Raw genomic sequence first — 21828 nt, forward strand, 5'->3', positions numbered from 1 at the left:
CATTAGGGATAGAATAATTTAATTGCTAATTATAATTAGATTATGGTTATAATTAAATTATGATTTATGTGATAATGTTAATTAGAAGGTTTGATGTGATTATATCTCTAATTAATTAAATCCCTAACATAAATAAATATCTAATTAGGATTAAGATTATTATCTATTTATATTAGGATATAAATAAAGATAAAGATACATATTTATTTATTTATCTAATCAATAATCCTATTCTGAAAAGGATTAAATACGACTAGGGTTAGGATTTGAGAAGACTATAAATAGTCCCTCACCCCTATGTATTTCGGCTAAGCTAAGCTCAAGAGGCTAGAGGATTTCATCCGACTCCATCTCGTCTTAATTACTCTTCCGTTTACTCTCTCTTTGATCTCGTGTCGATTCCTTTAGAGGCAATTAATTTAGATTGTTATGCATTGGTTGATTACTAACCGTTTTCTTTTTTTATGATTTCATTGTTCGTGAAATACGGTTGAGAAGTTGTGGGCACTTCGTTTGCAATGCTAGATTGATCTTCAGAAAAGGTACACTTGTTTAATCCCTCTTTATATGAAATAATGATTAACAGATCTTGGAAAAAGAGAAATAGATAAAATTTTATATTTCCGTTGATGCTACAAGAGTGGGAGATGAATTTGCAAATATGATTAAAGGATTTCAATATATATTTAGGGATGAAGATGCAGATGAAATAATAATATTCATGCAAATGATTGCATCTGCAATGAAATTGATGTATGAATCAATGAATTACTATATGAATTCAGAAATGAAAAGGACAACGGACTTAAAGGAGAAAGTGCATGAGAAAGAGGAGAAGTTGAAGGAGATGAGAAACAAACATAAAGAATTGAAGAAATCAATTTAATCCTTTATTTTTTGTTTGTTTTTAATTTAGTTTTTTATGGCTGTTGTTTTTTTACATCATGTAACACATGGTTAATTTATTGTGCACACATATTTTTTTTTAATACAACACGTTTTCTTATCTATCAAGGTTTATTATAACTTGATAGATAAGAAAATGTGTTGTATTAAAAAAAATATATGTTCATAATAAATTAACCATGTGTTACATGATATAAAAAAACAACAGCCATAAAAAAACAAAATTAAAAACAAACAAAAAAATAAAGGATTAAATTGATTTCTTCAATTCTTTGTTTTTGTTTCTCATCTCCTTCAACTGCTTCTCTTTCTCATGCACTTTCTCCTTTAAGTCCGTTGTCCTTTTCATTTCTGAATTCATATAGTAATTCATTGATTCATACATCAAGTTCATTGCAGATGCAATCATTTGCATGAATATTATTATTTCATCTGCATCTTCATCCCTAAATATATATTGAAATCCTTTAATCATATTTGCAAATTCATCTCCCACTCTTGTAGCATCAGTATCCGCACCATGATCCTTCTCAATCAACTGCTTCCTTGTTGGAGTCCCCAAATTTACTTCACTGTCTTTATTTGCCTTCCTCTTTTTTTCTTGAAGACTCTCCCCTAGTGTTTCCAAGTTTCTCTTCCCCCACTTTAGGCATTGAGGAATCAACCTCGTCATTCTCATCTTCTTTAGAATGATCCATAGAATCAGGAATTATTATGACAGACATAGTTATTGAATGATTACTAAACTTTGAGAGAAAGTGATATATTTTTCAATGATACACGACTACTTATAGTAATAAAAACTCTTTTCAAATTCCTTACGTATTGCAAGTAATTAGGTATTGCAACGTAGAATTAAATACATGAACACATTTATATATGTCGAATTTGCTGTTAAAATAAATTTAATACAAATTTAAAATATAAAAATCATGCATATAAGAAGATGTCTACATATGTGATTGGGTTTGTACGATGAATCTAAATGAAGTATAACATTCGCATCCAAGTTGCATACAATGTATTCATGAAATCCAAGCAGTGTCAATTAAAAACGTAGGGAATTTGAAAAAGGTGTTTTAATCTCTATTAATAGTCTTTTATCATTGCATAACATATCACATATTATCAAAGTGTTATACTCAATCGATAACTATGTCTGGAGAGAAGTTTGGAAATGTCGCGGGGAGTCTTCAGGAAAAAAGAGAAAGACAAGCCAAAACAGTGAAGGTAATGATGCTCCTGCATTAGAAAATGAATTTGAAAGTGTGTTTGAGGGAATACAAGATGTATTTAAGAGTGGAGATAAGGATGGAATCATAAGTTTCGTGAAATGTATTGCATCTGCAATGAAATTTCTCTCTGAATCAATGATTGACTATCTTGAGTCAACAATGGAGAAGAATGATGAATTAAAGAAGAAGCTGAAAGATATACAAGAACAGTTGGATGAGGAGAGGCAGAAAAATATAGATTTCATTTTAGATATCGTTGAACATTTTTATGTTGTTTTTACTTTGTTTTGTTTTACTTTGTTTGTTTAATTAATGTAACACAATAATGATTTTTTATTAAATACAACACATGTGTTTTATGAAACTCATGGTTTTCGCCTTTTTCTCTGTTTATAACTTCATTACTTATTAGTGTAATATTATGTTTATTTTCATGAACTCTAATTTCCTAAGCATTTATTTGAGAGTTGAAGGTTAATGGACATGAGAGTTAGAGGAGATAATGGAAGGGGAAAGAAAGTGATAGAAATGAAGGTTAAAGTTTAACATTGTTTGGGAGTTTATGGAATGTAAATGATAGTTAAAAATTTAGTTTACATTAAAAAGTTAAATGAGAGTTAAATGTGAACTCCTATTAACCTTCATTTCCTCTTCATAAAAAAAACTCCAGAACAAGGTTAATTTAAAAGTTTACATTCCATTACCTCCATTAATTTATATTAACCTCCTCCCAAATAAGGGCAAAACTCTAAATCCCCAAAATCAATTCCTTGAACTCTCATTAAATTTATTAATTCATGTCAAAATTGATATCTGAAAACGGATAAAGTATCTACTTAAAATGAAAAAAGTAAAATAAATTGTTGAGATTTGGGGAATTCAATTTTCTTATAAATTGAGCTAACATTTGTTATGTTAATACAAAAATTATTTTATGAAATATGTTCTAATAATGACATATTCCATAAAATAATTTAATTATAATTTACATTAATATAAAAATTATTTTGGTTTAAATTTAAAAATACAATAGTAACCTAAATCTCAAGTGCCTGACCTAATAAATGGAAAGACATAGTAAATGAATTGGTATTTTCTATTGTAAAAATGAATTAGTATTATATTTGGTAGATTAATATACTTTTATATTGGACAACTTATAACTTATATGGATATTTAAATGTTTATTTTTATATTTGAATAATTTTTATTTATTTATATATTTGATAGATTGATGTATTATTTAATAATTATGTTTAATTCATTTTTCGTATTAGTAAACTGATATTTTATAAATTATATTTATATTTTATAAATTATATTTACCTAATTGTATTATATGGCAAAATTTTAAGTTGCATTAATGGAAATGCTATTTAGAATTTGAGTAATGAGAAATGAGGTGTAAGGAAATAAAACATACAAAAGCACAACGTATAAATACAATTTTTTTTCTATTTCCGTCATTGAGGATCAAGTTAATTTCATTAATTGAATCAAAACAATTACTATCAGAGGTTATTCGTGTTTACCTCTTAAAACTATCTACTGTTGTTATGGATCAATCCACAAAACAACTTGCATGTGCACGAATAGAACGACTCCGATGGTAATGCACACAAACAAAAGTGAAGAATGGTAATGGTGAAATCCTTTTGGAATTTTGGCTAGGTCACGTAATTTGGTGTATAAAATTTTATTTTCACAAAAAGAAAAGCATAAAAAATCCTATTACTCATCAGTGTTTGCTGAATTCCCCTGTGCATATCTATATATATATATATATATATATATATATATATAGATATATATATATATAGCTCTATCTGTAACTTATTATTCAACTTAATTAATTTTTCAGTTTTAAAAATTTATTGTTTTATTCAACTTAATTAATTTTTTAGTTTTAGAAATTTATTGTTTTATCTGCAACTGATTATTTAATTTATTATATTTTCAATTTCATAAACTTGTTAAATAAATTTTTGAAACTGGAAAAATTCAATTAAATTAAATGTTTTCTTTATATAATTAAATTAAATTATCAGTTACATATAGACTTGTTCACAGGTTTGGGTTATTCAACTTAATTAATTTTTCAGTTTTAAAAATTTATTGTTTTATTCTACTTAATTAATTTTTTAGTTTTAGAAATTTATTGTTTTATCTGCAACTGATTATTTAATTTATTATATTTTCAATTTCATAAAGTTGTTAAATAAATTTTTGAAACTGGAAAAATTCAATTAAATTAAATGTTTTTTTTATATAATTAAATTAAATTATCAGTTACATATAGACTTGTTCACGGGTCTGGGTACTCGTCCGGCCCGTGGCTCATAGACCAAACTTGGATAAGAAAAATTGTCCGTCTATATTTTGGACAGGTTTGGAATTTATAAAAATAGCACAGATCGGTCCAGCTCGACCCGTCTATTAATATTAATTAATAAATTTATATGTTTATTTATTAATATTTGTGTTTAAGTAAAATTTTATTTTCTATTAGTAAAGATTATATATATATATATATATATATATATATATATATATATATATATATGTGTGTGTGTGAATTTATATGGTCTGAGCATGAGATTTAATTTTTGAGTCCGAACCCAGCTCGAGCCTGCTTAAATTAACAGCAGGCTAGACTAGCCATGAGATGAGCATTTTTAGATAAAACCCCCTAGATCCGGCTCAACCCATGAATAGATCTAATTACAAATAAAATTTATCTGTGACTGATAATTTAGCTAATCCTTTTAAAAGTTTAATTAGTTTTATAGTTAACCAATCTATTCTATATAACAATTAATTACTCTAAATTCAATTAAATCATTTACTCATACTATATGCATATTCTAGTTCCTAATTAGTGTGTCATTGGATTCAATTTTTAAATTACCGTTTTACCTTTCGTTTCTTAATTATTTGTGTGTGACCCATCAGGTTCTCACCACAACTAATCATACATGTTTATTTCAATTCTTATCAAACTAGATAGCTAATTAACTCATTAATTTCTATATATTAACTTTCCAAGTTAATCTAATCAAACATATAATAGAGTAAGTGCCCCATTTTTAGAAAGAAATGTCTCATTCCTCTAGAAGTTATGAGAAGTCAAATTGACATTTGACCTTTACTTTTAAGTGCATAGTTGTTGTATAATTCGATCATTCATCAGCTATATCGAAAAGAATCGTGGCTATAGAAAATGTCAAGCCAGATATATAGAGATGTTTGTTTACTTGTCCAGGCCAAGTTGCTAGTGCAGACACTAAAGTCGAGCTCTCAATGATGAAACCCACTCGTTGGTTACTAGGGACAACCACAATAATGTTTGGGGGAAGAAAAATCCTAGAAGTCTAAAGCATCAGTTAATTATAGTCGAAGTTGAATGTACATCCTTTACTTGAAGGCCATTTAGACCCTGAAAAACTGCGAGATGATAGAACTCGGGATTAGTGTTCCAACACATCTAACTATGCTAGATTTAGATCCACCACGAGCCAATTGCAGTCCGGAAAAATTCGGGACATAATTGAGATTTGACCTATACATTGAACAATTTTAGAATTAATTTTTATTATAGAGTCGTAAAGTGTCCCATCATGGATCTAACAGAAATGACCTGGGTCAGATCAGATGCTCGATTTGAGAGCTAAGCATCTCGGAAGTTTCGAGGTGTGAAATCCCATTTTTGGTCCTCAAGAGTGCGTATATGAGTTTTAAGAGTTTTTTCAATTAGCTTATTGCTCAATCTCTTTTGAAAAATATTTTTACCCATAATTATTATCCTTTAACCCCAATTAATGGTTTTTCCATGTCTTTATTTGTCATTTTACGCAAACAATTATTAGCAATCAATTAAGTTTTATCAAACAAGTTTACATAATCGTTAGTCAAATAAGCTAACAGCTAATAATTATTTATTAAACAAAATCTTAATATTGAGTAGTTGGAATAGCTCAGTTGGTTAGAGCGTGTGGCTGTTAACCATAAGGTCGGAGGTTCGACCCCTCCTTCTAGCGTTTCTTAATTTTTTCTTGTAATTTTAATATTGAAACTAGAATGGTTAGAGTAACAAATTCAACATTAAAAAAAAAGCCAATTTAACATAACATCAATTTTAGAACCAAAATATATGTGTGATTGTTTCAAAAAAGCGAATTGTTTCATTATTTATGAGTGCGATTGTTTCAAAAAAGCGAATTGTTTCATTATTTATGAGTGTGATTGTTTCAAAAAAGCGAATTGTTTCATTATACTTTGAAAAGGTTTTACTATATCGTTATCTGTCCAAAAAGTCAAATGTTTTATTATACTTTAAAAAGGTTCCGTAATATATTTTTATTCGTCATTTAATATAATCATCAAGGTGCCCGCTATCCTCACTTCCTTTAAAAACAAAGTAAATTTACTTTGTTTCAATAACGAATAGTATTGCGACATGTGTCAAATTAATTTAAAATAAATTAAATTATATTAAAAGTTGACCTGCTATTATAGGTTACCACTAAATATGGAAAATTAAAGTTACACAAGGTAGAATATAATTCTATCCACCAAACTACTTTACGGAAATTAACACTACTTTACGGAAAATCTAAAAAAATCTTTACAAATTTCTGTAACATTTCTATAATTTTCCGTAAATTAATTATTTTTTGTTAAATTATTAATAAAAAAATAATTTTAATTATATCCACCAAACTACTTTACGAAAATTAACACTACTTTACGGAAAATCTAAAAAACCTTTACAAATTTCCGTAACATTTCTATAATTTTCCGTAAATTAATTATTTTTCGTTAAATTATTAATAAAAAAATAATTTTAATTATATCCACCAAATCACTTTACGAAAATTAACACTACTTTACGAAAAATCTAAAAAACCTTTACAAATTTCCGTAACATTTCTATAATTTTCCGTAAATTAATTATTTTTTTGTTAAATTATTAATAAAAAAAATAATTTTAATTATATCCACCAAACCACTTTACGAAAATTAACACTACTTTAATGAAAATCTAAAAAAACCTTTACAATTTTTCGTAACATTTCTATAATTTTTCGTAAATTAATTATTTTTTGTTAAATTATTAATAAAAAAATAATTTTAATTATATCCATCAAATCACTTTACGAAAATTAACACTACTTTACGGAAAATCTAAAAAACTTTTACAAATTTCCGTAACATTTCTATAATTTTCCGTAAATTAATTATTTTTTGTTAAATTATTAATAAAAAAATAACTTTAATTATATCCACCAAACCACTTTACGAAAAATAACACTACTTTATGGAAAATCTATAAAACCTTTACAAATTTCCGTAACATTTGTATAATTCTACGGAAATTAATTATTTTTGGTAAATTATTAATAAAAAATAATTTTAATTCTATCCACCAAACCACTTTACGAAAATTGACACTACTTTACGGAAAATCTATAAAACCTTTACAAATTTCTATAACATTTGTATAATTCTACGGAAATTAATTATTTTTGATAAATTATTAATAAAAAATAATTTTAATTCTATTCACCAAACAACTTTACGTAAATTGACACTACTTTACGGAAAATCTATAAAACATTTACAAATTTTCATAACATTTCTATAATTTTATGTAAATTAATTGTTTTTTGTTAAATTATTAATAAAAAATAATTTTAATTCTATCCACCAAACCACTTTATGAAAATTGACACTACTTTACAGAAAATCTATAAAACCTTTACAAATCCGTAATATTTCTATAATTTTACGTAAATTAATTATTTTTTGTTAAATTATTAGTAAAAAAATAATTTTAATTCTATCCACCAAACCACTTTACGAAAATTAACACTATTTTACGGAAAATCTATAAAACCTTTACAAATTTCCGTAACATTTGTATAATTTTACATAAATTAATTATTTTTTGTTAAATTATTAAAAAAATAATTTTAATTATATCCACCAAACCACTTTACGTAAATTGACACTACTTTACCGAAAATCTAACCTTTACAAATTTCCGTAATATTTGTATAATTTTACGTAAAATAATTATTTTTGGTAAATTATTAATAAAAAATAATTTTAATTCTATCCACCAAACCATTTACGTAAATTGACACTACTTTACGGAAAATCTATAAAACGTTTACAAATTTCCGTAACATTTCTATAATTTTACGTAAATTAATTATTTTTTGGTAAATTATTAATAAAAATAATTTTAATTCTATCCACCAAACAACTTTACGTAAATTGACACTACTTTACGAAAAATCTATAAAATATTTACAAATTTCCGTAACATTTTTATAATTTTACGTAACTGACCCCCGAATTTAGATTTGTGATAATTTATCCCCCACCTTGCTTATTTTAAAGGGTTAAGGTACAAAAATACCCCTAACTTTTTAGATTATGAGCAATTTTACCCCTAACGTCTAAAATGGTACAATTTTACCCCTAACGTTAGAAGTCAGGAGCAACTTTACCCCTAATGTTAATAAATTGGATTAATTTCAGACACTATTATAAAACACATATTTTTCTTTTTTATTCTGCACCAATTGTATAACAATTCGTTTTTAAAAAAGCGATTTCATATTTTTTATAATTTAATAATAGAATTGGAGATTATATTTATAAATTCGGTGATTTTTTTGATTTTGTTTGTCTAGTTCGTACAAAAAGACAGTATATTTTTTTATTTTTTTTTCACATCCCAACATATGCTTGCAATCTGTTACTGATAAAATGATGCACATGTGAAATGTAAATGACAAAATTCATGACCGAGAAGACAGTTTGATCAATTATTTCTCAAATTGAACCAATTTATCAACGTTAGGGGTAAAATTGCTCCTGGCTTCCAAAGTTAAAGGTAAAATTGCACCATTTTAGACGTTAGGGGTAAAATTGATCCTGGCCCAAAACGTTAGGGGTATTTTTGCACCTTAATCCTATTTTAAACAAATAACTCATCAAATTGCTCAAGTGGAATAAATAACTCCTCAAGTTGCTTATTTAGAACAAATAACTCCTAAACCCTAAAAAAAATTCAACATAATATTACATCAGAAATAAAAGATTTCAAAATATCGGTTGCTACATCTAACTAATCTACTAATACATTAACTAAAGCGCAAAAAAAAAACTCCCGAAAAATTAATTTACGTAAAATTGTCAAATGTTATGGAAATTTGTAAAGATTTTATGGATTTTACGTCAAGTATTGCAATTACTTAAAATAGTTTAGTGGTTAGAATTAAAATTATTTTTATTAATATTTTACGGAAAAATAATTGCTTTACGTAAAATTGTACTAATGTTACAGAAATTTGTAAAGGTTTTATAGATTTTCCGTAAAGTAGTGTCAATTTTCGTAAAGTGGTTTGGTGGATAGAATTAAAATTATTTTTGATTAATAATTTAACAAAAAATAATTAATTTCCGTAAAATTATAGAAATGTTACGGAAATTTGTAAAGGTTTTATAGATTTTCCGTAAAGTAGTATCAATTTACGTAAATGGTTTGGTGGATAGAATTAAAATTATTTTTTATTAATAATTTACCAAAAATAATTATTTTACGTAAAATTATACAAATATTACGGAAATTTGTAAAGGTTTTATAGATTTTCGTAAAGTAGTGTCAATTTACATAAAGTGGTTTGGTGGATAGAATTAAAATTATTTTTTTATTAATAATTTAACAAAAAATAATTAATTTACGTAAAATTGTAGAAATGTTACGGAAATTTGTAAAGGTTTTATAGATTTTCTATAAAGTAGTGTCAATTTTCGTAAAGTGGTTTGGTGGATAGAATTAAAATTATTTTTTATTAATAATTTAACAAAAAATAATTAATTTACGTAAAATTATAGAAATGTTACGGAAATTTGTAAAGGTTTTATAGATTTTCCGTAAAGTAATGTCAATTTTCGTAAAGTGGTTTGGTGGATAGAATTAAAATTATTTTTTATTAATAATTTAACAAAAAATAATTAATTTACGTAAAATTATAAAAATTTTACGGAAATTTGTAAATGTTTTATAGATTTTTCGTAAAGTAGTGTCAATTTACGTAAAGTTGTTTGGTGGATAGAATTAAAATTATTTTTTACTAATAATTTACCAAAAATAATTAATTTCCGTAGAATTATACAAATGTTACGGAAATTTGTAAAGGTTTTATAGATTTTCCGTAAAGTAGTGTTAATTTTCGTAAAGTGGTTTGGTGGATATAATTAAAATTATTTTTTTTAATAATTTAACAAAAAATAATTAATTTACGTAAAATTATACAAATGTTACAGAAATTTGTAAAGATTTTATAGATTTTCCGTAAAGTAGTGTTAATTTTCGTAAAGTGGTTTGGTGGATAGAATTAAAATTATTTTTTTATTAATAATTTAACAAAAAATAATTAATTTACGGAAAATTATAGAAATGTTACGGAAATTTGTAAAGGTTTTTTAGATTTTCCGTAAAGTAATGTTAATTTTCGTAAAGTGGTTTGGTGGATGTAATTAAAATTATTTTTTTTATTAATAATTTAACAAAAAATAATTAATTTACGGAAAATTATAGAAATGTTACGGAAATTTGTAAAGGTTTTTTAGATTTTCCGTAAAGTAGTGTCAATTTCCGTAAAGTAGTTTGATGGATAGAATTATATTCTACCTTGTGTAACTTTAATTTTCCCTATTTAGTGGTAACCTGTAATAGCAGGTCAACTTTTAATATAATTTAATTTATTTTAAATTAATTTGACACATGTCACAATACTATTCGTTATTGAAACAAAGTAAATTTACTTTGTTTTTAAAGGAAGTGAGGATAACGGGCACCTAATCATCAAAGTTTTATCAAATAATTTTACATAAATAGCTAACAAAAAAAAATCAGCTAATAACTATTTGTCTTTTACTATATCGTTATCTGTCCAAAAAGTCAAATGTTTTATTATACTTTAAAAAGGTTCCGTAATATTTTTTATTTGTCATTTAATATAATCATCAAAGTTTTATCAAATAATTTTACATAAATAGCTAATAAAAAATCAGCTAATAACTATTTGTCAAACATAATCATTTTCTCTCGTGATATTATTAAACTTGTCATTCTTATTCAATACTAGTTTTTGGCCCGTGCGATGCACGGATTCATCTTAATATATAAATATTAATAAAAATACAATCTAATAATTACAATTAATGACATAAATGTGTTATATAAATTAAATATTATTATTTGATTTTCACATTTACTTTAAATAATATTTTTATAGATAAATATAATAATAAAATAAAAACTAAAATATTATATATTATATTATATTTTTTATCAGTAAAAAAGGAGGAAGTGACACCTCAGTTCCATCATTACTGTTTTATATTATATATAGATATGTAGATCGTTTGGGGGAGGATGCTATTAATAATGCTTTCCATCCCATTGAGCTTAAAGAGATTGATCTGGCCTTCTCCAGCATCGGTTCCACTAAGGCTCCTGGTATTGATGGTATCCCCGCTAGTTTCTATCATAAACACTGGGACACTGTTAAAGAGGGTATATACAGCTTTGTGTTAGGTGTCTTTGGTGGTTCGAACGATATCAGTTTGGTTAATAAAACCCTCCTTGTCTTGATTCCTAAGGTTGCCAAGCCGTCTTCCTTTCTCCAGATGAGACCCATCAGTCTTTGTAATGTCTTGTATAAAGCTATTACTAAGATTGTGGCTAATAGAATCCGGAAGATCCTTCCGGATATTATCAGCCAAAATCAAGGGAGCTTTGTTCCTGGAAGACAATTGATGGATAACGTTGTTATTGCCCAGGAGGTTGTCCATTCTATGAAGATTAAGAAAGGCAAGAAAGGGATCGTGGCTCTCAAGCTGGATCTGGAGAAAGCCTATGATAGGTTGAACTGGAGCTTTCTTCTGGATAGTTTAGCCAAAGCTGGTATCCCGGAGAACTGGAGGAATTTGATTGGAAAGTGTATCTCCTCTCCTGTTTTCCAGGTTATGATCAATGGGGATATGTCGGATGAGTTCTCTCCATCCAGGGGTATTCGTCAAGGGGATCCTATGAGCCCATTCCTTTTTGTTATTGCCATGGAAAGATTGTCTCACCTGATCCAAGAGGCGGTGAGCAAAGGGACTCTCCACCCTGTTTCCATCAACAGACATTGCCCCCCTGTTACCCATTTACTCTTTGCTGATGATGTCATGCTTTTTGTGGAGGGTAATGAGGAACAAATTAAGGCTGTGATGGATATCCTCGACTGCTTTTGTGAGGCTTCTGGCCAGAAGATTAACATCCATAAATCCCGTATGCTTTGTTCCAAGAATATGGATAATAGCTTGTGTAGAAGACTGAGTGAGATGTCTGGCATTCCCCTGACTCAATCGTTTGGGAAATACCTTGGGGTCCCTCTTCATAGTGACAGGGTGTCCAAAGCCTCTTTTAAAGACATTTTGGACAAATCTAACGGTTTGTGTGCTAGCTGGAAAGCTAATTCTCTTTCACTTGCAGGTCGCCTTACTTTAATCCAGTCTATCAACTGCGCTGCTCCAAATCACATCATGCAAGCCTGTAAGCTCCCTGAGCCGGTCCTCAACGACCTTGATAAAATTAATCGGCGTTTTCTGTGGGGAGAGTCTGGGGATGGGAGGAAGATTCACCTGGTCCCTTGGAAGGAAGCCTGCCAGCCTAAGAGCAGGGGGGGTCTTGGTATAAGGCAAGCTAAGGACAATAATAAAGTCCTGTTAATGAAGCTTCTTTGGAGAATGTGGCAATCCCCCTCCTCCATTTGGGTTCGTCTTCTGTGCGGCAAGTATAGGAAAGATAGAATCTTTGGTGGCCCGAAGGAGAGGGTTGTCAGCTGTTCCTTCCTCTGGAAAGGGCTTAGTGCTGTTTTTGCTGAGTTCTGTACGGGGATTGGCTTGGAGGTGGGTAATGGGAGATCCATTAGTTTCTGGTATGACACCTGGATTGGTGACAAACCGTTGATTGAGGTGTGCATCGCCCCTCCGCCGAATGATCTCCTCTCCTGGAGAATTGCTGATGTGGTGGACTCGGAGGGAGACTGGATCTGGTCTAAGTTCGACTCCTTTCTTAGCCTGGAGACCCTCCTTAATATTAGAGGTGTGAAGATTAGTAATCAGGAGGAGGATAAGGACAGACACTGCTGGGCCTTGACTAATAATGGTTCTTATTCTTGCAAATCGGCCTATGAAGCTTTTACCCCTAATAGGGCTGATCCTCCTTTGGAAATTTGGAAGTCCATTTGGGCCCTCAAAGTCCCCTACCGCATTAGGAGTTTCCTATGGCTGGGAGTCAAAGACAGGCTCCTCACGAATGCAGATAGACACAGAAGGCACTTGGCTGTATCTGGTGCCTGTAGCAGATGCAGCGGCCATGTGGAAACCTTGTGCCATGCTTTGAGGGATTGCCCGAATAGTAGAAAGGTTTGGGAAGGGGTCCTTCCTCACCACATCCTTCCTTCCTTTATGGGGTTCTCTGATATTGACTGGTTCTCTGAAGGCGTTAATGGGAATTTGTTGGCCAGTATGGAGCACGGGGCTATTCTCTTCGCTATTATTTGTCACCAAATGTGGAAATGGAGGAATGAAGAGTTATTTGCTGAGAAGACTGTCTTTATTCCTGACCTCCGGTTTTACTTCTCGAAAAAACTCTCTGTTATTACAAAGAGTTTTGAAGGAGAGCCCCTGGTTCACCCCTCCCCGGTTAAAGAGGTCCAGTTAGTTGGTTGGAGGAAGCCCAGGGAAGGGGTTGTCAAGTTGAATACGGATGGCTCCTGCCTTAGTAATGGCAGAATTGCTGCTGGTGGAGTTCTTCGGGATGCTGGTGGCGCCTGGCTGGCTGGGTTTACCCATAACTTAGGTACGGGCTCCTCCTTTACTGCAGAGCTCTGGGGGATCTTGTCTGGCATTAAACTCGCCATTCGCATGGGTGTTAAAAGACTTTCGGTGGAGTCTGACAATTTGGAGGCTATCAACAGGATTTCGGATAGACAGGCTGTTTGTCTTAAGAGTCAGAATCTCATTAAAGCCATCTTGAGGCTTCGTCCTGCCTTCGATTCTCTTACCTTCTCCCATATTTATAGGGAGCAAAACCGCGAGGCGGATCGCTTGGCAGCTGCTGGGCATGGGGGGATGTTAGGTGTTTCTACCCTTTCCGTTCCTCCTTCTTTTCTGTTACCTTCTCTTCTTGAGGATAGGATTGGGGTCAGTCTTCCTAGACTGATCCCGGGTTAGGTTTTTGTTTGTTTGTTTTTTTTTCTTCCCTTCTTACCAAAAAAAAATATATAGATATGTAGAGAATTAGAGAGATTTTAGGGATTAATTTAAATTCTGTAGTACTCTTAGATATATGGGATAAAATAATCTTTTTATAGATAAATATACATAATAAAATTAAAATTAATATATTAAATTTTTTATCACTAAAAAAGGAGGAAGTGACACCTCAGTTCCATCGTTACTGTTTTATATTATATATAGATGTGTAGAGAATTAGAGAGATTTTAGAGATTAATTTAAATTCTGTAGAACTCTTAGATATAGTACGGATAAAATAATCTTTTTATAGATAAATATATATAATAAAATTAAAATTAATATATTAAATTTTTTATCACTAAAAAAAGAGGAAGTGACACCTCAGTTCCATCGTTACTGTTTTATATTATATATAGATGTGTAGAGAATTATAGAGATTTTAGGGATTAATTTAAATTCTGTAGAACTCTTAGATATAGTACGGATACAATAATCTTTTTATAGATAAATATATATAATAAAATTAAAATTAATATATTAAATTTTTTATCACTAAAAAAGGAGGAAGTGACACCTCAGTTCCATCGTCACTGTTTTATATTATATATAGATGTGTAGAGAATTAGAAAGATTTTAGGGATTAATTTAAATTCTGTAGAACTCTTAGATATAGTACGGATACAATAATCTTTTTATAGATAAATATATATAATAAAATTAAAATTAATATATTAAATTTTTTATCACTAAAAAAGGAGGAAGTGACACCTCAGTTCCATCGTTACTGTTTTATATTATATATAGATATTAATAAAAAATACAATCTAATAATTACAATTAATGATATAAATGTGTTATATAAATTAAATACTATTATTTGATTTTCACATTTACTTTAAATAATATTTTTATAGATAAATATAATAATAAAATAAAAACTAATATATTATATATTATATTTTTTATCAATAAAAAAGGAGGAAGTGACACCTCAGTTACATCGTTACTATTTTATATTATATATAGATTCCTAAAATATTGTCTCTAATTCAGAGTCAGCTCTAAGGAGAGTTCCTCTGGGCGGGTGCCTAGGGCCTCAGAAAATTTGAGGCCTCCAAATTTAATCCTAATAAATAATGCCGTCAACCTGTTAACTTGATTTTTTTTTTTTTAAATATAAAATGTCTATCAGGCCTTCTTCTCTCATTACATGAATCTCAACACTTAAATTTAAATTTGGCTTTTACATTTATTTTTGGCTTGATACATCATTTGTCCTTGAATTTGTTCAAAAATTTTAATTAGCCCCTTAAACTTTTAAATTATTCCGATAGCCCACTGAATTTACATAAAATATCCAGTTAGCTCCTTGAATTTGTATAAAATATAATCAATTGATCAATCGGTTGCAAAAAAGTAAGTTAAATGCGGAAAACGTATTGCATGCGTCTTAAAAAAAGTAAAACAATCAAGATCGGGGTATTACGTTTGTAACATTAGAGAATACAAGGTTTATAGTTGAGCAAGTAATAACTTCATTTTTACTCTATTCTTGAATTATGTAATAACATTCTAAGACACGTGGAATACATCTTCCACATTTAACTTACCCTTTTTGCAACCGAGTGATCAATTGATTACATTTTATGCAAGTTCAGGAGGCTAATTGAACCTTTTATACAAGTTGATGAAGCTATCGAGACACTTTGAAAATTTAGGGACCAATCAAACTTTTTGAATAAATTCAGAAGACAAATGATATATTAACCTTTATTTTTTTAAAAATAAAAAATGCTTTAACATGCTCCCTTCTCTTCTTAAATATTAGAATCCCAATCCTTTGAAAATTTAAGAGTTATGGTTATTAATTCATGGGATAAGGGTCAAGTTTAACTCCTAACATTTTAAGAGAGATGCAGATTTAGTCTAATATATAAAATGATCTAAATTTAACCCTAACATTATCAAACAAGATCAATTTTAGTAATTCGTTACTAAAAATTTGAAAATATTGGTTTGACTATTATTTAACTGTCACATCAGACCTTCCAAACATGTTTGTCGATAAACAGAAACCGTTTCTTATATTTTTTTATTGGTTACTTACAATTATATTAATAACAAAGTATATATTTCAGATAGTTTGACAAAAAAAAAATTGCGATTAACTTATATGTAATAAATTTAGTTATTAGTGTTTTAACAAAAAAAATATATAATTATTTTAGTAACACATTAAAAATCTTAAATATAATTGATATTTGGAATGTCTGAAGTAACAATTAAATAACAGTCAAACCAGTTTTTTCTAATTTTCGATAACATAACACTGAAATTGATCTTGCTTGGAAACGTTAGGGTTAGATATCTACAATTTTATACGTTAAGACTAAATCTGTAATTCTCTTAAAATGTTAGACTTAAATTTGATCTTTATCTCTTAATTTATTTTATTATATTCATCCTATTATAAAATTGACAACTATTAAATCTCAAATCAATTTATTATTAACGGACAATTTACTACACATTCTGATTGTTTTCTTCTTTCTACCATTTAGAAAGACAATTTACGATTATTAGGTCTAAACCAAGTTTCAAAAGTTAATTTCTTGATTCAGAGACAGTCAATATCGTGAGACTTGTAATCAAGGGCGGACTGATACTATGACTGAAAACTCTTTTCAACCAGCCCAAAAATATATTTTAATATAGTGGGTGAAAAACTTTAGTGGAATTTAACTAACAACTCCTTTTAACTTTTATAGATACTCCTTCTAAAGAATGTTAAAAAAAAAAAATACTCCTAAAGAAAAAAAGATAACCGAGTTTATTTATTTTTGACAGATAACAGAAATTTTCGAGTTAACATACTATGAGAAATAAGTTGATACCAACCATGCGTAAAATATAAATAATAATTGAGAATTTTAATTTTAATGTTTTTTCTTATATAATATTGGAAGTTTATTTGTCAAAATAGATGCTGAATCAAAATGTATTAAGAAAAATAAATTGGGTTATCCTACCTAACCTACATCGAAATCTCCAAAATACCCTTATAAATCCCCTCAAGGGTTGAAAGTTAGTGGGAGAGTTAGGTGCAGCCAATTAGGGGCAGAATGGCTATTAAACGAAACGACACTCTCATAATCAGCATTTAAATCCCCTTTCTGTTTCTTTAAACTCACACAGCATTGCAAACAAACAGATATCCAACCCAAAACCAAAGGCACACATACAAATCCCTTTTATCTCCAATGGATTCCACTCCCCAAACCCTACAATCTCAAGATTCCGCCATTGATGACCAAAATCAAAACCACGAAGAGCTTCCCATTGTTCTTTCTCATCCCCCATTTGCTACTGCTTCTCTTTCTCTATCAACAATTCTTCCTAATCACTTCTTCACCCAGACAAAAAACTCTTCTTTACTCTCTTCCACTCCAACCAAGGCCAAAATCCCTACCCAGGCTTTCTCTCTTTCTCATCTTTCTCTATCCTCCTCTTCTTCTACTCTCAATTCACGTAAGCTTTCCTTCAAGTCTACAGTTTCCGCTAATCCTTTGCAGAATACTCTCTCTTTAGGCCCTCGTCGACCTTCTGACCCCTCTAATGCTGCCGGAATTCGTCGAGCTTCCATTGTTTGGTTCCGCAATGACTTGCGTGTCCACGATAATGAGTGCCTTAATTCTGCTAATAATGAGTCTGTTTCTGTTTTGCCTGTTTATTGCTTTGACCCGAGGGAGTATGGGAAATCCTCTTCTGGATTTGATAAGACTGGGCCTTATCGTGCTTCTTTTATAATTGAGTCGGTTGCTGATTTACGGAAGAATTTGCAGGCGAAAGGTTCTGATCTTGTGGTTAGAGTTGGGCAGCCGGAGACTGTATTGGTTGAATTGGCGAAGGCTATTGGTGCTGATGCTATTTATGCTCATAGAGAGGTTTCTCATGATGAGGTTAAGGCGGAGGAGAAGATTGAGGCGGGTATGAAAGATGAGGGAATTGAGGTTAAGTATTCTTGGGGAAGTACTTTGTATCATGTGGATGATCTTCCTTTCAAGCTGGAAGATATGCCATCCAACTATGGTGGATTCAAGGAAAAAGTGCAGGGATTGGACGTTAGGAAGACAATTGCTGCATTGGATCAATTGAAGGGGGTGCCATCAAGAGGAGATGTGGAGGCTGGGGAGATCCCAACTTTGCTTGATTTGGGTCTCAATGCTTCCCAGGTTTGAATTTCTCCTCAAATTTGATTCGTTTTCCTGCTTGTTTTTCCTATTTTTGTAAATGGTTAAGCGGAGTTTTTGTTTTCTTCTGAATATTGCATTACTATTAGTTCTAGGGAGAATTTGAGTAGAAATTAACTTAGCCTTTGTTTGGGAGTTTGGAGGTTAACGGAGGTGAGAGTTAAAGGAGGTAATGGAAAGGGAAGGGAAGTGATGGAATGGAAAGTTAAAAGTTAACCTTGTTGAGTTTATAGGATGTAAATGAGGTTAAACTTGTTTGGGAGTTTAAATATGGAGGGGAATGAAGGTTAAATTTACACTGCAGAGACAAGAAATTTTAAAAAAGTTTACGTTACTCCCATTAATCCCCAATTTGGAGGTTAGAGTTTGGAGGTTAGAGGAAGTAAAGATTTAACCCTATTAACCTCCATTTACTCTCAAAAAATAACTCCCAAACAAGGTTAACTTAATACTTAACCTTCCATTACTTCCATTTACTCTCATTAACCTCCTCCCAAACAAGGGCTTAAGGTCTCAAACAGATTACAGAGGTAACATAGAAATGATAACATCTTTATAATATGCATAGAACATTCTGTTATTTGATTTAGGCTTAGTACACTAGGGGCTCTATATTTGGAGCTGTCTCATTAACCTCTAAACTTGCTTAAACCTCTTATGGACTTGCTTAAGGCTTCCTGAAGTTTGGAGCTGTCTCATTAGCCTCTTGAATTTGCTTAAAATGATCTACTCGCCTCTTGAAATTACTTAAAACTTAAAGTGACTTATTGGTCTCTTAAACTTGTTTAAATGAGTCGTTGGCCCCTCGAACTTACTTAACTTGACCTATTCAGCTCCTGAACTTGCTTAAAGTAATTTAGTGATCTCCTAAACTCACTTAACGTGCTTCAACTTGTCCAAATCTCCACTTTGCTCTACCACGTAAGAATTAGGGGGTTATTTAAGCAACTTCAAGGGGTTAATAGTTTGTTTTCAAAGTTTGGAGGATGAATCTGCTTTTATAGCCAACTTGGAGGGTCGAGACATGTATTAGGCATTTGATTTAAGTTGTGTAACAGTATCCTAGTTAATCGGAGTTACCCTCATAATGTTTGTAATGATGCAATCCTCAAGTTGTTGAGAGAAGGATATTTGCTGAACCATTGGGCTTGAGCATTAGTTCTTATACTTGAAAACTGATATAGCAAATACGAATTTGCTAGGAATTCTCATACGAGCTGCTGCTGTTCTCGCCTTGTCTGGAACAAGTTGCTACCCCTTGAGTTTATCATCATTAGTTCATGAATATAAATTTTGTAACAATGCTGTTGAATAATGGTAATGTAGGATGGGAAAACCGCTGTTAATGCTTCTATGGTTGGAGGAGAGACTGAAGCACTACAGAGGCTTCAAAAATTCGCAGCAGAGTGCCAAGCACAACCACCAAAAGCAGGAAGCAGTGACACCATATATGGTGCAAACTTCTCCTGCAAAATTTCTCCTTGGCTAACCGTTGGATGCATCTCTCCCCGCTCCATGTTTGATGAGCTAAAGAAATCTGCTTCCAGGTGTGTCTTCAACTACTTTTTTCCTCAGGCTTAGTATATGTAATCTGTGCTGACAAATCAAATGATCTGATTAACAGAACTATTTCTGCTTCAAGCCGCAAAGATGGTGGTAGCTCTCCGGACACTGGGATGAACTGGTTGATGTTTGAGTTAATGTGGAGGGATTTCTTCAGGTAGCCTGTTAACCCGTTTTCTTTTCTTCGAGGGATCCGATTGATTTGAAGTTTCTGTTATCTTAGAATCTAAATATGATGTGGTTGACATTGTTTTGCAGATTCATCACGAAGAAGTACAGTTGTCCAAAGAAACAGATTGAGGCGACTCCAGCCACAGCTAGCGCGGGTGCCTTTGCTTAAGCAAGAATTAAGTTCGGGTATTAAAGGAAGTTTGTTGTATTGTTTTATATAGTTTTTTCAATCTCAAAAATTTGTAGCAGATAGATGTTGTAGTGTTATTGAACTGTTGACGAAGGAAGTTTATCCTTATCAAATAAATTGATTGAATTTTGATATCGTCTTGTTCAATTTTTTTTTTTCCACTTTTGTGAATAACAGATCCCTCCAATGGTTCTGTTTTTTTATTTGTCGTCATCTCTTTGTAATCTAGCTTTCGTGACTTTATAATTTCTTTTTCATTTTCTTTTTAATATTCTAGTTGATTGATAATTAGTGTATAGTAAAATTATGATTATGTAAAAATGATTAATATGGACATGTTTTAAATTAATAAAAAAAATTAGTTGTGGCAATACACACGGGCATTGAGGTGTAAATTGAAGAGAATTGACGCACATTTTAACTAAGTATAAAAAATATAAACTGATGTGTGCTGCAAATGTATCTATTAGACTTTGAATACCAGAAACTGTAGAGTTGAAACATAAACAACTCTGAAAATCACAATGTAAGCTACTGAGTATGAAAGATATCTAATGAGATGATACATAGGGGAGATATGTTAGAGATGAACTAAGTATTATTGATCAGTGCAAAAAAATCTGTCATTTTATAAGAATGAGCCGGTTAAAAATTACACTGACAAATTAGATTTGAGACCTAATAATTAAAGTAATATTTTAATTGGTTGATTTGAGTGGTTAAGGGTATGAAACCGCTTAAGTTAGATCTCGAGTTCGAGTCCTAACGTATACAGAAGAGGATCCACCCTCACTTAAAGGGTAATTGACAAGTTTCGAACCGAGAAATCGAACAAACTATTAAAAAAAATTAAAGTAGTACTTTGATTGGTGCAACAATCAAATGATAAGTACATATTTCAGTTCCAAACCAAAAAAAAAAAAAAAAAAAAGTACAATAAAATAAATTTTATTTTTATGTATATAGAAAGCTTATGTTTAATTTAGGGTATAGTTTCTATTTTTGTCTAGAAAATAATGAAAAATACACTTGTAAACTAACCGCCAACCGATGAGAAAGTCCGGCACTACGCAGGACGTGTCTTCCAATACGCGGGGCGTAGATCAAGCAACCAGAGAAGGTCTGCTTCAGAGGCTCCAATACGCGGGACGTAACCTCAGAGACGCCACGCGTAAAACTTGGCAAC

At 30.3% G+C, this 21828-nt stretch overlaps 1 protein-coding gene across 1 annotated transcript; it reads left to right on the forward strand.

Moving 5' to 3' along the window:
- Positions 1–17642: 17642 nt before the first annotated feature.
- LOC136217742 (blue-light photoreceptor PHR2) lies at positions 17643–20776 on the forward strand. The gene is made up of 4 exons (XM_066004390.1): positions 17643–18700; positions 20045–20265; positions 20343–20438; positions 20540–20776. Exons 1-4 carry the CDS (start codon positions 17729–17731, stop codon positions 20619–20621), a joined length of 1371 nt encoding a protein of 456 aa, XP_065860462.1. The 5' UTR covers positions 17643–17728; the 3' UTR covers positions 20622–20776.
- Positions 20777–21828: the final 1052 nt, after the last annotated feature.

The sequence above is a fragment of the Euphorbia lathyris genome, chromosome 2, assembly GCF_963576675.1.
Source record: "Euphorbia lathyris chromosome 2, ddEupLath1.1, whole genome shotgun sequence".
Classification (NCBI taxonomy): domain Eukaryota; kingdom Viridiplantae; phylum Streptophyta; class Magnoliopsida; order Malpighiales; family Euphorbiaceae; genus Euphorbia; species Euphorbia lathyris.

Coding starts and splice junctions, on each gene's coding strand:
- LOC136217742 (XM_066004390.1), top strand. CDS start 17,729: ATGGATTCCACTCCCCAAACCCTACAATCTCAAGATTCCGCCATTGAT. Junction 18,701..20,044: donor TGGGTCTCAATGCTTCCCAG/GTTTGAATTTCT, acceptor ATGGTAATGTAG/GATGGGAAAACCGCTGTTAA. Junction 20,266..20,342: donor CTAAAGAAATCTGCTTCCAG/GTGTGTCTTCAA, acceptor TCTGATTAACAG/AACTATTTCTGCTTCAAGCC.